General features: G+C 37.4%; 1 protein-coding gene across 4 annotated transcripts in view; it reads left to right on the top strand.

The window, feature by feature from the left end:
* LOC133345361 (receptor tyrosine-protein kinase erbB-4-like) overlaps positions 1-17,787 on the top strand; it is a 211,687-nt gene that overhangs the window by 174,271 nt on the left and 19,629 nt on the right. For all 4 annotated transcript variants that reach the window (XM_061556054.1, XM_061556052.1, XM_061556053.1 and 1 more), the window contains 4 exons: positions 1,050-1,148; positions 5,264-5,449; positions 14,794-14,949; positions 17,313-17,388. In XM_061556054.1, the coding sequence (XP_061412038.1) occupies positions 1,050-1,148; positions 5,264-5,449; positions 14,794-14,949; positions 17,313-17,388 (517 nt within the window). The remainder of the gene's footprint in view (positions 1-1,049; positions 1,149-5,263; positions 5,450-14,793; positions 14,950-17,312; positions 17,389-17,787) is intronic.

Below are 17,787 nucleotides of genomic sequence, written 5' to 3'. Positions count from 1 at the left end.
ATCAGTACGTCCAGAAAACTTACACACTATAAACTCAAAGATCCTGATTATCCATGTTGGTGCAATGACTTTGAGTCAATGTATATTTATTTTTCAAGAATAACTTTCCACACTTGTGACTGCTTCTAAAAACCCTGTCCACAATCTTTCATAGACTAACAATGCACAATTTTCTGCTACGTGTCCCAAAAGCCCTGAGTCATTATCTTTTGAAATATGGACCAGACTTGATGGATGTCCATGCTGTAAAAGCTTATAAATAACTTTAGAACATTTACATTGAGTACATTGTGCACATTTTAACGTCAGTGGCTTTTCTTAGGATGCAGAATACCTACCAAGTGACAGTCATTTATAACCCTCAGTGAATGACTGTGTTTTAAGTCATGTTTGTGTCTGCAGCGTGGACCATGGCAGAGCGTAAAGAGAAAACACACTCCCATCTAAGCTTCGTTGAGCACCACTTATTATGAACAACAGGCACAGGGCATGGTTTAGGCTTGGCAGGTTACCTTTGGTAGAGTCAACTTCTTGGTCTGGTGATTCTCACACAAAAGATACTGGCTGCTTTATTGTGTCCTGGAGTTCCATTGCTTGGCCATCACATGCTAAATCAGCTATTCTGGTTTCTTGTGTAACACATTTTCTTGATTATTGTTGTTCATATAATAACTACATAAATTGCAACAAGCTATAAAATTTAGATTTTTCAAAAACAATGTTGAATTTTTAAAAGCAATACATCTTCATGTTTCTGCTCATTATATAATGGTTCAGTGGGATGTTTAGGTTCAATTATCTACTCAATGAGTCAGGGAGGAATTGCCTGTAAAGTCATAACAAAGCCAGATTTTGCCAAAGTATAATTTTCTTTTGTCAATAATTTTGTTCAAAAAGTAAAAGTTGGCCCTATATATATCTAGTGTGGACGTAAATGTGTTCACACCTTTAAATGAAACAATAATGGAGAAAACTTGGCCAGTTTGATGAATATAAATGCACTATATATGTGTGTCACTCCTGTCAATGATCGTGTTGTGTTTCTTTAGGGAATCTGGACTCCAGAGGGTGAGGACGTAAAGATCCCTGTGGCCATCAAGGTGCTCAGAGAGGCTACATCCCCAAAAGCCAACAAGGAGATTTTGGATGTAAGGCGGTAGCCAACCATGGGTTCTGCTTTGTTTGAGAATGTTTTCAGCAGCCTGTCAAGTTAAAAAGTTCACGTGAAGAAGAGGTTCATGTACCGATTATTTAATTTGTAAATTAGTTCTGTATGTAGAACTTTTTTCGCACCATGCATAGCCAACCATGCTAATCGGAGTTATGAAGTATGGAGCTTCATTTGTACTCGTGATAGCATGTGTAAAGAGAATGCCAAAATGGACAGGTCAATGAAATGTGTGTTCATTTACAGCCAACAGAACATGGGAAAAATATTGCCTTCATACAAATGTTTGAGCTAAGGCAGAGACTAGATGCCAATTGTGAAGATTCCACAATAAAACATCTTTCTATACTGTTTGGCTCTTCAGCATGTGTTTACAAAAAAAACACCCAATATAATTGTTTCCTATTACAATGTTAATATATTGTATTGGAAACTAATTCCACCTTGAGTGAGTAGAGGGAGGGATTGCAACTTATATTGCACAAAATGTAACAAACTGCAGTGATTTAACTGAAAGCTTTCGTTTATTATGTAAGAAAACCATGTAAATAAATGCTTTTGCAAAACATAAGTAATATTACTTCCCATTTTAAAAAAGTGGCATGTTGTTTCTTTTCTTATATTTACTTCTCTTTACTTTTTCATTTATGTTTATAACTTTGACTATTTATCACACAGATTTGTTTTGTTTATTAAATTGTTCATGACTATAATTATGCAATAATGATTGCATAATTAAAATATTATATATACAAAATATTATTTTTAAAATAACTTCATTGGGGAAGATACCGATATTTGAAACTGCGGTAAATTAATTTCATGCACCATGACTAACAGAGTGTTCAAAACAGATCGACCCAATTTCAAAGCAGTATATTTCACGATGGCAACATGTTACAATTACACAAAAAGTTACAAACGATTTAATGAGTTATCAAGTATTACTAACCATTTTTATAAATGCTCTATGTGCCCTCCACCTGCTGTACGGACAACATCGAGACGATAGTTGAATTCGTCCCAAACACCTCTCAAAGTCATCTTCTTGGTTCTTTCGGTAAAGTCACGTAAAACGGAAATAATAAAAAAATAAAAATAAAACATTATAAAATCATTCTCACGACGTTTCGGCCACAACGCAAGCAGCCGTCCTCAGGTTAAGAACAGGTCTGTCGAGAAGACAGAGTCTGAATGAAACACCCCAGGCTTGGAGTGTCTATTAAAGCTGGGAGGGAGGAGGAAGAGCGCCTTGACAAAATAATTTGCATATCAAGAGGAATTTTAGCATATTTATTGAAAAAGCAGATATGCGATTAGTACTACTTGTGAAATGCGTAGGAGGTTTGTGGGGGGTTTAAAGTCATGTTTTGCCCGTGCATTATGCAGGATTAGCAGCATCAAAGGGAGGGGATAGGGGAAGCATTAATAAAGGGAAGGAATGTTAATAGTCTGTAGCTGCAGTAACTAAACCACCACGTAAACAACTAAAATATAAACTACATAGTATCATCAGTATACTTAATATACTCTCCAATAAGCTGAGCTACTAACGGTAAGTAATACATTACAATTCTATGTCGCAAAAAATATAATATGCTTCCAGCTAAACTTTATTCTCTTACATCACACGGGTCTACACCGTACTATATACTGCCATAGACAAACCCAACATTAAATTATATACTGTATTACTATACACCATCCTATACCTTATACATTGTAATATTAAACTATGTATTATTCTACCCACCCTACTGTATATCACACTGAAGTCACCGCTGCCGTGATTCTGTTTTTGAAGTCTTCCAGATTAGTCACTAATGGTGGCACAAAAACACGGTCTTTGACGTATCCCCACAAGAAAAAGTCGCAGAGTATGATGAAACGCACGCTGCTCCGCAATTACGGATTCAGTCTTGCTAAACTGCAGAACACAAAACGCCTTGTGTTGCGGGGTCGCCATCTTGCGAATGACTGAGGCTAGGGGCTTTTTGTGCGCTGGGAGAGGCATCTAGCGGTAATCATTTGAAACGCTATGCCCCGCCCTTTCAAGTGGTAAGAGTTTCATTCATGGGCGGTTCGTGGTTGCAGAGTTATAGCAATTTCAAATCGGGTCCATCTATTTGAAACACCCTGTACAATTAAAAATCTTCTTACAGGTCTTTATACATTTAAATGAACAGTAAAATATTTCTCAATTTTAAAAATCTAAGCATTTGGAATGGAAAACCATTCTAACATAGGTTTTTTTTTAAGCCATGAGGCATCAAGTGATAGCATTTACTATATTGCACTTCCTGATCAGTCCATAACACACCGCAATGTCAGATGTACAGTCATTTTTCACTTGCCACTGACATTGACTCCCACAGAGATGCACCAGGTCGTGCATTTCTGCCACATAATGTCAAATATTCTTCATCAACTAGTTTTCTTGTCGCATTTCAAAATAAAGTACCTATCAACATTATAAATGTATTAATATTTTCCTGAGAATAAAAAAGAGGGTGAATGCCTGAACATGTTGTCCCCAACTTGAATCTTGTCTGCCACTGTCCTGTCATTTTATCTTATGAGGGTGCCTTAGATTTTATTTTTAGGTCAGGGACAGACATAGTGATGTTCTGAAAAGTAAGTAAAAAAGGACATAAAACATTTGTCAACACTATGACATCAGGTATTTATATACATATATAATATAATGTCCAATATATTATATGCTGCGCTCGTGTTTAATTGGTTTCTAATAAAGGTTTTGCAAGAGTTCATTAAGCATGTTTGTCTTACATATAAAGTAGACAATGCAATTAAACGACTAAAGATATGAAGGTTGTTACGTGGCCAGTGTTCACGCATGCCAAACGAGGATTGTATTTGCAACCACATTGCTTAATATCGGTACTCAACATCCTTTATATATCACTCTAAAATATGTGATACTTTGGCTTATTATTGGCTGCATATGCCAGTGAAAGGTGTAAATATCAATTCAGGGACCATCAACATCAAGTCTTGGTGTCACACTTTTGGACAATTATAGATAAAAATATCAAAGGATGCTAACTTGGGTGCATGAAAATATCTCATGGGGACATTGTACACAAGATAAATTGTATTGCGAATGGGTGCCATGGCTACATTTGAGAACTGCACAGAATTACTTTGAGGAGTTTAGCATGTTTAATGAGTTTCTCTAAAAGTGTTACTTTTATTTGGTCTCAATTAATGTTCATGTTGGTGGCATCCAACTAACATTTGAATGAATTCCCTTTTGTTGTCAACTATCCCCATTGGTATCAAAGCTGTGTTTGTATACTGTATATATATTTCTGCGTTGTATTGCATCCACTGTTACAATTGATTTTAAAGTGCAGTTTTGTGAACTTAATCAATACATCAATTGCATACGTATATTATTATCGTCATCATAGTGTAAGCATCTTCAGCTTTATGATTGTCAATTATATTAATTTCTTATTTACATCATTGTCATCACCATTATAGGTGCTTTCAACTTCATCATTGCCAATACATGTGTAGTGCTGAACTTTACGCGGACAACTTTTTATTTTCGTCGTCACCTTTTATGACAAAACTCTTTACATTCCACAACCGCTCCGCTGGCCTCGCTCGCTCCGTTCCCTCCCTCTCTCTCTCTGTCTCTCTCTCCCCGACTCTCCTCTCTGCTTCGCCTGTCTCTGCTTCAACTGTCTCGCTCTCTCGGCGTCTCCGTCTCACTCCGTCCGTTGCTCTCTCTCGGCTTTTCTGTCTCACTCCGATTGTCTCTCTCTCCCTCTCGCTAATCGCATTGTTTCAAATTGCGAATTCGATTTGAAATTGATTAATCGTTCAGCCCTAGTAGAGAGCCATATTGGCCTAATCTTCCATCCTGGCCAGACATTTTGGAAGAGGTTGGAGTTGCGCATGCTTTATCACACCACATGCAACCTCCTATTTGACTCTGGTCTACTCATTACATTTGAACCGGGGATCGGACTGGTGTGCGAACCATTGAACCAGTGGCAGCATCACACATCTTCGCCAACGTGTATTAAAAGTTGCTGCTCTTCCGTGCGTGTGTTTGGACGGCAGGAGGCCTACATCATGGCGAGTGTGAGCCACCCACATCTCGTGCGGCTGCTGGGCATCTGCCTGACTCCGAGCGTGCAGCTTGTGACCCAGTTAATGCCACTCGGTTGCCTGCTGGAGTATACACGGGAGCACAAGGAGCACATTGGCTCCCAGCTGTTGCTCAACTGGGCCGTACAGATTGCCAAGGTACTCGTGGGCCATTGGCCAGATGTTTTTTGGCATCGATGCAATTGTTGATTTGAAACTCGCTGCATGCTCAACTCCCAAGGTTTGATGTGCGCTCGTGTACGTCAGTTGCTTGTTTGGATGTGACAAGGTCGGTTACAGCCCTCGGAGACAGGTCCAATGCAATAAAACTTGTTATCACTGGCTGTGGACCCAATGAAGAAGTTATATAAGATACATATATAGGGAATTAAGTCACAAGATAAAAAATGTTTGGAGTTTTTTTTATAGTGTTGAGTTTGTGATATTGTCTCAAACATTGTAATTTACATTTCCTATCCACTGCTAAATCACATGCTGCCTTATTGACCAATAAATGTAATCACATGAGATGATGAAGCCTTCACATACCAAGAGGTTTTCACTATTTGAAGCTGCTTATATGTGTGATAGTCAAGCTTCACAAAGGTTAGGTATAAAGTCTTACTAATTTTGTAAAAAAAATGCATTTGGTGTCACAATTGTGCGTGATCTTAACCATCCAATTGCAACAAATATTCATCCCTATTATAATAATAGTACAACTTCATTTAAATTAAAAATGTACATTAGTGTTCATGACATTTTCACATGGAAGGACCATATTTATTTGATTTACTCTCAATCTCAAGGATTTTTTTTTCAAATAATTCACAACTTATGCTGGCTCTATGTAAGCATAGTATATATTAGCACTATTAGAGTTTAATACCATACTAATCAGATTGTTATTTATTATACACATTGACACAACTGCCTTCGACGTAAGGTACATTTATTTCTTAATAATTGGTAAATATATTTTGTAAGCATGTATTTATTTCTATCACATTTGTTTAAACTGTACCACTGAATCCAATTTTGTGTTATTTTATTTTTAACATTGCTGTTCAGTACTGTGATATTGATACGTTAAATTACACATTTCGACCAGTTCTTAATAACAAAGCGTTTACACAGAAGAGAGAGCTTGCTCTTGGTAACTTTGTTTCAGCCTAGGATCATACACAGCTTTATAAATATAGCTCGATGCTCGGGTTAGATTTTGGGGTTAGTGATTTGATTGGGAGCTGTGCATGTACAGCACTCACCTCTCTGCCCACTATTTGGCCTTGTGTATCTAAGCTAGATGCAGCTTGTCATTTCAGAGGACTTTTAACATTTAATTTTCTGGACGTGACATTTGTATTTTCTTAACACCAGCTCGAGATGATTAGCATTTGGCTGTGTGTGTTGTCTATGTGGCTTCAGCTCATCCGTCCTCCACCATAGATCTTTAGTGGCTGTATTCCCAAGGTAAAGCCCTTGAATAATTGAGAAAACAGTGATAAATTAGGCTTTTCACGTTATGAAAGGCATTCTGTGTTATTAAATATTAGTGTTTTTTGTAGTTAGTAACATTATGAGGATGTTTTTACATTTCACCATCAGGCTTGTGGATTGTGTAAAGTGCATTCTAAAACTATTATCCACTCTGGCTCACTGGCCTATTATCGGCTATAAAGAAATGTATTGCCTGAAGCATCATCTATTATTTATTTTTCCTTTTAAGGCAGTATTATTGACAAATGTCTTGAGTTTTTTGTTATGTGTCCTTGTGCACCACTGCCAACGCAACATCACCAAGTAATTTGTTCCATGGTTTTTTCCTTAGGCATTTAACCGTATATTATACTAAAGCATTCACCTGAAATCGAATATAATTCCTTTAATCAAGCAGAACGGTGTTATCTTCTGCCGTAATAATAATTCTGATTTATAACGTGCACGATATTTGTGCTGGCGAGGTGCTAGCATGAGTAAGAGGATTCATTCCATAGCGCATTTGAATAAAATGCGTGTGGAATCTGCCGGCTCGTATTTCTGTTCATAAACAGGTGGATACGTCTTCAGTGTGTCTGTTGAATGGCTCCGGGCAAACCCGTGGTGGAGTGTTGTTCTTCGTAACACCGTGGCCTCAGAAATGCAATGTTGTTGCAGACCGGTGTTCCTATTAATGATTCATGGATAAGTCAGTGCCAAAGACATTAAAGAGATGCATTTTGTGCTCGTGGTGGTTTCTTCTCAATGGGTTGAGTGCCTGGGCATATGCTGGCTTCGTAAGCTTGGCTGCAGAATAGCTTTGTGTTTAACATTAACCTTCACATTGATGGGGGTTTTGTTTTTCTACAATGCGTTGAACTAAATTGTCAAAATTATATAAAGGTAAAACGTGTGAATAGTTATAGGTTTTTACCCTTTCAACTGGTACAAAACTGACACCTTTATACAAGGCATCATGTTTGCAATAACCACAACACAAGCAGTCAAAAGGCAAACAAAAAGAAACAACTCTGATAATGATAATGATATGCACTGTCCTTGAAGTTGATTGGTCCACACCCGAGACAACTTTTCTTAGAGCCTAGTCTCCATTGGTGCCTTTTGGCGTCATCTGGTCCAACACCAATGTAGACTAGGCTCTAAGAAAAGCTGTCTCGGGTGTGGACCAATCAACTTCAAGGACAGTGCATATAATTATCAGAGTTGTTTCTTTTTGTTTGAATTTTTACTGCTTGTGTTGTGGTTATTGCAAACATGATGCCTTGTATAAAGGTGTCAGTTTTTGTACCAGTTGAAAGGGTAAAAACCTATTACTATATTTTGCCACTGGTAAAGGAGATGTCTCATAGTGTGAATAGTTGTTTAAAATAATGCATGTAAGATGTAAGGTATGTTTTACATTACTTCTGGAGCATTTTATTTGACATATGTAAGATGGGAAAACATAAAGGGATATTAAATAACGGCGATACGAAAATGATATACCTATTGTGATTTTATTATAATTGTCTTTTCCAAATTACAATGTGTTTCTATTATGGGTCATATAAGTCATCCAAGTTTGCAGATTCAGAGTTTTATTTACACTTGAACGAATGCAATATTGTGGCTGTGTAGGCTGGTGCTCTGCTTATTTGCCAATGTGCCAATTGTCCCAGAATAGATGGTTTGGGTTCTGCTGCCAGCCAGTAATTTATTATGGGGAATTTTTAAAGCACATTATCTATTATAAAGTGTATGTTGAAGACAATCACCATATCTGCACCATAATCGTCATTATTATAAGGAATTGTGTGCACCTATCAAAGCCTTAATTTGAAAATTGCACATTATTTACAATTGGAATTGTGAAATAAGTAAACTGATAGTTTTTAAGATTTTTCTGTAAAAAAATATAATCTCAACATGCTGTCTCCTTAATTATATAAAATAATATGAAACAAATACTGAGCGAATTAAATTTCTCCACAGCAATGCAACTCATTAGAGTTTGGGGAAATGGTTGTGTCTCAAAGGTGACATCACCAATTACAATAATTTATGCACATTTGGCGACAGACTCCCAACACCGATACAAGAGCTATCCGACTTAAAAGTACATATCTAGCAAATAGATGCAAGTGCATCAATCACAAACACCTGAAATTATATTTGAAACTGGGTCTCACGGCCAATTCTTTAGACCGGCATTCATTGACATCAGCATGGCCTTTGAATATGCACAACACTTGCCCTCTCATTCTCACCCTGCACCTTTTCACTTCCTCCTTATATCTGCCTTGTTGTCCCCACTTTGTTTTAAATATCATATCAGCCAATATAAAATAGAATTAACATACACTATCCTGTCATTTAACGAGATTCTAAATGCGACAAAAAAAATTCTGCCCTCAGAGCCTGCTATAGTTGTAATTATTTTTCAGTGTAAAGAGAGTGAAGAAAGTTGAACAAAATATGAGGATAGTGGGTAAATTTATCAAGAACTGTAAGATATCTATCCCCATTTTCTATAATTGCATTGGATTCCTTTGGCATTTTGGATGACAAATACATATAATGTTTTTAAAAGCCGCATCCTTCATACATATAATGAATGGAAATATATCTCTTCACAAAAGAGGATACGGCATATATTGTATAATCACACGTAAGATGCATCATTATGCAAGATAGAGATTAAAAACTATGCATAGAAACATTTTAAACAATAGTTAAGTGTCGTATTTGAGTCTTTTGGTTAGTAAATAAGCTGTGCATTGTTTAATAAGTTTGCAAATAAGTGAATGCATTCATTTGAACTTTTACCACCCATTTTACACATGGTGACACTTTGGCGCACCGAGATGGCAGCCTTAATTAGATTGTGGGGGATGAAACCTTCAGGAATTTTATTGGCCGAGCACTCAACAGAGAAATTGGGGCCATTTCAAGGAGTGACCCACCGTAAGTAAATCCGACAGCGAAAACCGCAATTAATATTACACAGAGCCTGCCTCTGATTATTTTTTACGTACCACCAACAAAAGTGGCATCTTTTGTTTAGCTGGCTCCATTAAAATTGCTCCATTTAGCTCGTCCTTGCATTAAAAAAGATTTATACAGAAAGAGTGTGCACACCCTACGGTGTTTCTAGTTCGGACTCACCTGCCACTGTAAGGTTATTGCAAGTTGTGAATCTGGCTCCAATGATTATCTGGAGCATCGAATTGTCGACCTTGCACCTTCCGTAAGTTTACCTTCCAACTGCACTCGGATGTCCGTGACATATGTACATATGTTGAACTTCTTTCACACCATGCATAGCTAACCGTGATAATCGGAGGTGTGGGTATCAGGTTGTAAATGACATTTATATCAGGATTAGTATTTAGACATGTTGCATTACTTTTTTCCTTTGAAGCTGAGTATTCAATATAATTTACATTTACAGTGGCAGAATGCCAGCCAAAGTAGCGACGTGAATTGGACCCTATGAGGTTTATTTTCAAGGAAGAAGATTTCAGCGTCTAAAACAGTAAATATCAGTGTACAGTAAAGAACAATAACGTTCAAAAGGTTATAAAATCCGTTTTAACTGATATATTTTCATCACTTCATGTATATTTGCAAATGTTGTGGATTCACTCTTCAACACACCGGTGGGCTAAAGTAGTGAACTATTTGTCTTTTGTCAATGTGACATTTTTTTACTGATTGGCCGTGTCGGGTGGTGGAGGGTTACGAGACATTTATAAATAACGCGATCTAACCCAACAACGTTTATTATGAATAATATTGGTCGTGAAAGCCTACGTGTTAAACTGATTTGATGCTGTGTTAGGAAATAAAACGATTGCAACTATAAATGTGGTTACTTACAGTTAACAGAGAATGAACAGAATTACATTTTCTACAATTAACGATGACAATTGTCATTCTATCAATTGCTTCAATAATCTTGACTTAAAGCTTTCGTGACTGCAGGAATTCATATTCTTGGGTCTTTCGGTAAAGCCATGTAGATAGAAAATAATAATAAAAATATTACGACCTTTCGATCTCAACACAAGCAATCTTCATCAGGTGAAAAAATAGCGGGAGAGCTGCTGAGGCCAGATCCATACGTTAAAAAGTTAGATGGTGTCAAGATTGTTATCAATCAGAGTAACAGCCCAATTTCCAACAGCCTAAAATCGGTTCTAGCTCAAGGGTTGAATTTCGCAGTCACCCCTAAACACATCCCAGTTGATGATATCATTGCCCAGGTCGACGCAGCCCTTAAGTGTTTGGCAAACATTCCTGCAGACGTGGCAAGATCAGAAATCGCAGCAATCCTCAAAAAAGTTAAGACACCTATGAACAATCAGTAAGGATGAGCGCTTTGAGCTTTCTCAACAAAAAAAATAGAGATGGCCCGATTTCTGTCGGAGACCTTACAACCATTCACTGGTAAGACCACCTCAGCTGTACTTAACTCAGCTCACTTGGTATCGTTAATTAAGGACTTCTCACGATCTCCAGGTGAGTTGCTTGTCAGTTTCGATGTAGTATCTTTGTTTCCCAAAGTTCCTGTACCTGACACCAGTTTAAGTCATAACTGGCTGTGATATTTCCATCCTACCTGCCGCTTTTAGTAGTTATTTTCGACTCTCTTGTGTTATATTAACAGGTTTAATGTCTTTACATTAACAGGTAAAATGTCTCACTAACACAGCCACCGTTGCTCGTTTTCCTCGATGTGGCATTGACTCTACGATCTTACATTGACATGCTAACCTCTCACAATACAATGGCCACCTCCACAGCTTCGTCGTTGTGAAGGTGACTCCGATTTTCCCAATCTTACATTTACATGAAAATTTCATCACTAGCCCCGCCCACTTCGCTTATGACCCTTGGCCTACACCCATCTGAAACCTTTATAACATCCTGCCTCAGCAGCTCTCTCGCAATTGTTTTACCTGATCACGATTGCTTGAGTTGCGATCAAAACGTCGTGATATTTTTATTATTTTTTCTATCTGCGTGGCTTTACCGAAAGACCCAAAGAATATGCTTCAATAATAAATAAATAATGTTGTTTAATCTTATGATTTTGGAGAAAAACATTAAAGACTGCTCCTAGAAGAAGCACAATGTTTTCATTGAGCAATTTACAAGTTTAAATGTAGTTGTCACATGCAGATTTCGTGATATGTTGTCACTGTAGGTTGTGACAGGCAAGTGGAATTTGAATGCATTATACATTTGATTGCTTAATTTGCGCAGGTTTTTTTTATCATCGAGTGAGAATAATAGCCAATTAAAATGTTGCCACTTTTAAAATGGCTGCTAAAATATTTAAACGTTTTGTGAATTTCAATCTCAACTAAACGTTTTGGTTGGCACTCCTTTTTAATAAATAAAACAAATAAAAAAGTGTATGTTTCAATGCTCATTTAATGTGCACACTTCTAGCAAGACTTCTTCACGACTATTATTTGTGTATATTCATGTATTACATGCCTGGATTTCGTATCACCTTTGTTAAATTTAAATATGGATTTCATTTTCTACAACCGTTTAAACCTCCTAGCTGTGCCCTCCAGAATGTACATTTTACTAAAATTAATGCACCTATAGAATGCACTCCAAACGCAGTGTAAATGTAAGTGCCATTTGTACCTCATGTTTTTGACCTTAAAGCCCCTATATTTCTGTTCATATACACACATTTGTCATTGTTAAATAGCACATTGTATTACAGCTATTCTTGTGAATGCTGGCCATATTGCCTGTTATGTTTCCAATTATTTTATTCGCAGAAAACCATTCTTAGGTCAGTGGCGCAGTGACCTGTACACTGAGCTGAACTGCAGTGACATTACGATTTTTTCCTCGGGATATTTGGTTAAAGTCACGTTAAAGTCATTGTAACTCTATACGTACAGTGTCTCTAAATGTGTGTTTTTTCTTCGACTGTATATTTGTATAACACTTATAAAGAGTGTAGTATACTGAATATGAAAAATGGTTTCGCTCGCATCGTTACTGTCTTTGTAATTTATGTATATCCGACTGCAAAGCATATACTTTCATTTTTGTTTTGCTAAAAAAACAAGTATTATAAAATTTGTATCGGAGTGTAATGATTACGTGATTTATCGTCGTCAAGAACGTTTGACCACCCCATGTGCATATGAATGTAAATCGCTATTCAATACACTGCTGATGTGTGGGGCGTTATGAGCTGTCTGTGGACATACAAACACTACACATAGCACTGCCCCAACAGTCTGTTAAGGCTTTACGGAGGATCTTGTCTTCGTTGTGGGGAGCGGTAATGTAGCTGTTAGCGCGCTACACTACGAACCCAGTGACCCGAGTTCGATTCCCGCTGAGCCGGTCCTGGGCCTCCCCTAGGTTTAGTGTAGTGTATTAACATCACAACGAGGGAGACAAATGCGGACGGGCGTGGTGCTGGTCACCCACCCCCTCGTGCACCGTGTCGGTCTTCATAGATTCTCGCAAACAGCACTTGCCTCAACAGTCTGATCAGGCTATACGGGAGATCTTTGATGTTTACTTGATGTGTGTGTGTGTGTTGTGTTATTTTAGGATGCAATCTGTTCTGACAGATTGACTGACACTACTCTGTCACGCAATAGCTTATTGCACACCTATGTGTGTTCGACTAAGCGTGTCACATTGGGGTGATTACAAAAACGCTTTTCTGTGCCTATTTCATATTTCATGTCTACTGCTGTAACAGGCAACTATGTAAAATTATGATTTTCATTTTTAAACTGTCAAAGCTATGGTGGATTTAGTATTGATTGTCTGCTTTTGGCAATTTGCACAACTACTATATTGCACTGAGATTCATGGCAACAGCACGCATAGTCAATAGGTGTCTTGTTATATGCATGATGCACAGACAAGGGTTGATATATCTTGTCTCAGATTAAAGAGCTTACATTTAAAATCTTAAAGGATCCAAAGGAAAACTATGCGGCGAATTTCTTACGTAAGATTTTTTTCGAATACATCTCACAACACCATTATTTTCCTGAAAAATATGTCGCAACTGCGGTCAAATATTATCAATGGCAACCCGAAGAACATCCATTGGATCTTTGGAACGTTAAATAAGATCGTTTAAGGAATCCATCATGGTTTCCATTCAATATTTTACAGAAATCACCAAAGAAAAAATCGCAGCCAAATCTGTTGTTGACGTTATAGTCAAAATGTAGGGTGGTGATGGCAGAGTGTTTGTCGCTCGTAGCAGTGAGTTTGTGGTTCAAATCTAGCGGCTGCCCCGGTTAATACTGCAGGCGCATAAAATATAAACATCATCTGCTTCACAATAGACTTCACAGATCCCGTAGTGTTATTTGAGGAAGAACAGATGATGATATGTGTCTGCGTCACTGTTCAAAATTGCCAAGTTTTGAAAAATACCTATTTTAGTAAAACCACATAACAACATCATTCCCTACTTGCAGATGATATTCGTCAATGAAATAGAACGTTTTCGTAATAGCCTAGTGCGAAAAGAATGCCACCCTGCCAAATGTACGAAATTGTCATTATTATTAATTATTTTTACGTGGCCGAGTCAGAGTACACATTGGATATTCTTTCCCTGGTATGTGAGTATTACGTATGTGTCTTTATTTTAGGACTCTTTAAGATCTGATCATATATCTTCAGATGCTTTATTCAGATATCTAAAGTAGTTGCCTTTTCAAACATTAATCAACTCTCACAATGCTGCAAATACCTTTTGGTTATGTAAAATACAAGTAACTTAATGCTTTTTTAAAGCTTATACAACGCCACTTTATCAACATTATCTGTGGATTACAACTTCCGTGTGAATGGTAAGCATTCTTGAGCAAACCATTAAACAAAAAAACATGTCTAACCACAAGGGCTTTCTCTACTTCTGAGTTAAACCACCTCCCTCTGTGTGTCTACTTAATCGATTACCTTTAAATCCCAAAGGTTGTCTTGTCTGATCTGTACCTGCTCCCTCTCAGGGCATGATGTACCTGGAGGAACAACGTTTGGTGCATCGGGACCTGGCAGCACGCAACGTGCTAGTGAGGACCCCTCAACACGTGAAGATCACAGACTTTGGCTTGGCACGGCTACTTGACATCAATGAGATTGAGTACCACGCAGATGGTGGCAAGGTATGTCCATGACTTGGTGTACACATAGAGCGCTTTGTCAGTGCAATAGTAGATTTTTCTACTCTGCCTTTGCTGAAAACAGCTCTAAAGCACCCTACAACACCTATTTGATGCATGGTGGTTGCCCATGCAAGTACTATCCAGGCTGAAGACGGATTAGCTTCTGAAGCGAATCCGTCCGGTATGGTCATATAAATCTGTATTTGTGACCCCCACTGGCATTGACCCAAACAATGCTCATAGTTAGTGTCTTGAGTGTTCCACAATACTACAGGGATTTAATTCACGTATATGAATATTTATCCAAGACATAGCCTTACAAAAATGGTTTACTGCAGCTTTTGCTTCAGAATACTACTTTGAATGATTTTGTAACAGTATATATTAAACTTTATTTGACGTTTAATAATATATTGAAACATATTTCAAAATAGTACATGGATTTGAACCAGCTAAATTTGCATTGTAGGGAGAGTCTGTTCCCTCAGCAGGTATACACGGCCAATGCACTCAACATGCCAGACACAGAAAATACAACAAATCTACAAACTAGAAGCAACATAAGCATCAGTCTTTTCCCCAAAACTCTACATCTATTAAACTACACACAATGCATATTAAAAACTCAACAATCAATATACAAAATCAACCAGACACTCACCTTTTCCACCACACACACATAATACTCATCTGTTATTTCGTTTATTTTCAAGGCACTTTGGTTTTTAAAGGATATACCATTAACAAAGTTACATACCTGTGTATTACACTGATCATAAGCACACTGTGAAGATCACAAAATAAATAAGCACAACATCAAGAAGGCAAAACATTTTAGGAGTATTTAATCTTGATTTGAAGCTTTCGTGACTGCAGGAATCCATACTCTTTGGTTCTTTCGGTAAAGTCACGTAGATAGAACATTAATAGATCACGACGTTTCGATCGCAACACAAGCGACCGTCTTCAGGTGAGAGTATTTCATGTTCCTGTTTTAACCTTTTTTTTGTTCGTAGCTACAATCTTTGCACACTTCTCAGAGTAGGTGTCTTGGTGTACGGAGGGTGTGGAACCTCAGCTCTCTGCACAAGTCCCCATTGTAGGAAACCATTTCAAGAACGGAAGCCTAGTGTTTCAGAGCTCCCGATGATGATTCCCTCGAAGAGCTCCCGAGCTGTGGTTGCGCAATGCATGAAAGGCAATGTATGCAAAATTTAATTGACGTAAAGAAAAAGCGCGCAGGACACGTAAAAATAAGCCACTGAAGTTAATGTTGCATATGGTGGCAATTGGAGATGGTCAAAGTGATTTAAATCACATGCCAAATCCACAAAGGCTGTAGGCTGACCTTTACCTTTAGCCTTTCTTTACCTGTCTGATTTATGCAGTGACCACAGACTGGAGTCACAAGGTGTCTCAGATACAATTATGTGGTCTGCCTGTGTTTTTTTTATTCCCAAATTCTTAATTGGTCAGAGTACATTCGTGACATTTCTGCTTATACTCTTCCCGTGCATTTTATTTTTGTATCTCAGACATATTTAGAGAGTCTTCTGGTGTTTAAATTCTGGTATTGAGATACCCTTCCTAACGTGCATCTCCAAACAGGCCTTATTTTTATTGCAAGCTTGTGAGTAAGGGATCGCACACAATTCACCTGAGCATGTATATTCACCCATAGCATTGTGTCCTGGTCTAACCTCTTGTGAATTATTACCTGCCTTCTGGCGCAATTATTGACTTAACCCTTTAAATTCAGACACAAGAACTGCTGTACACAGATGGGTAACCTCTACGGCATCTCAGCGTAACCTTATTTCACCTTGCAGTTCCTTAGTGTTAATTACTGTTTGAATGTGTAATGGTTTTATGACATGGGGAAAATGGGAGAATAGTCATCATCTGGAATCACTTTAATTCCACTGTTGGTTTCAGTGGAGTCTTATGAAGCTAAATGGCCACCTGTGTTTACGTATTTTCTTCTACCATCAATAGTTACTGTAAGAGATGCTTTTGGGGATACTTAGGAATGCTTATTAAAACACTAAATGAAACGTATATGTTACAAAACCTGCTCTTAACAACTTAGCATACAATGACTATAATAGAAAAAATGTGAGCAATAAGCACTCTTCTTCGACATTGGCATGTAGCATTTACAGCAGATTCATATTTTGAATTTTGAAAATGAGTTTGAATGATTGGGGGTTGTAAATGTTAGGTTATTTTACGTAATATCAGAGCCTTTACATCAATAGACTCACTAAATCTATGCGTGATATCATATTCTGGAGTATGTATCGATAAGCGGATGTCTAATATATTTCATGTTACATGTTATTGACAAATTCTGCTGTCTTCAGATGCCCATCAAGTGGCTGGCCCTGGAGTCCATTCAATACCGCACCTTTACCCACCAAAGTGATGTGTGGAGCTATGGTACACATTTTTACTTTTCCTATGTTGTTTAAACTACGTATATATAATACATCTAAAATAATTTCACCTACATTAAAGTTTACAATTAGAGCACATTTATACATAGTTTGAACATACCATGTGTTCAAGAATTTTAGTTGTTGTCTTATTGAAAATCCAGTAAAACATATACATAATTGCATTGGAACACTCCTACAAGCTGGAGTTATATAACTTTTTAGCATTTCTTGCATTCTTATCTTTGAGATGTTTTGTTTATGTTTTTCTTTAGTGTTCCAATGTTGCAACTAAACTTCGTATAGAACATTTTAAATACGTCTTTGTTAAAATACATGCACATCTATTTATTTTTTGGATAATAAAGAATAGAAATTAATTTCAATATGTGTAATCCACTTT

The sequence above is a fragment of the Lethenteron reissneri genome, chromosome 21, assembly GCF_015708825.2.
Source record: "Lethenteron reissneri isolate LAM-NWPU_2019-01 chromosome 21, ASM1570882v1, whole genome shotgun sequence".
NCBI classification, from domain to species: Eukaryota; Metazoa; Chordata; class Hyperoartia; order Petromyzontiformes; family Petromyzontidae; genus Lethenteron; species Lethenteron reissneri.
Note: the sequence above shows the minus strand (reverse complement) of the source record. Positions and strands in the feature narration are given on the sequence as shown.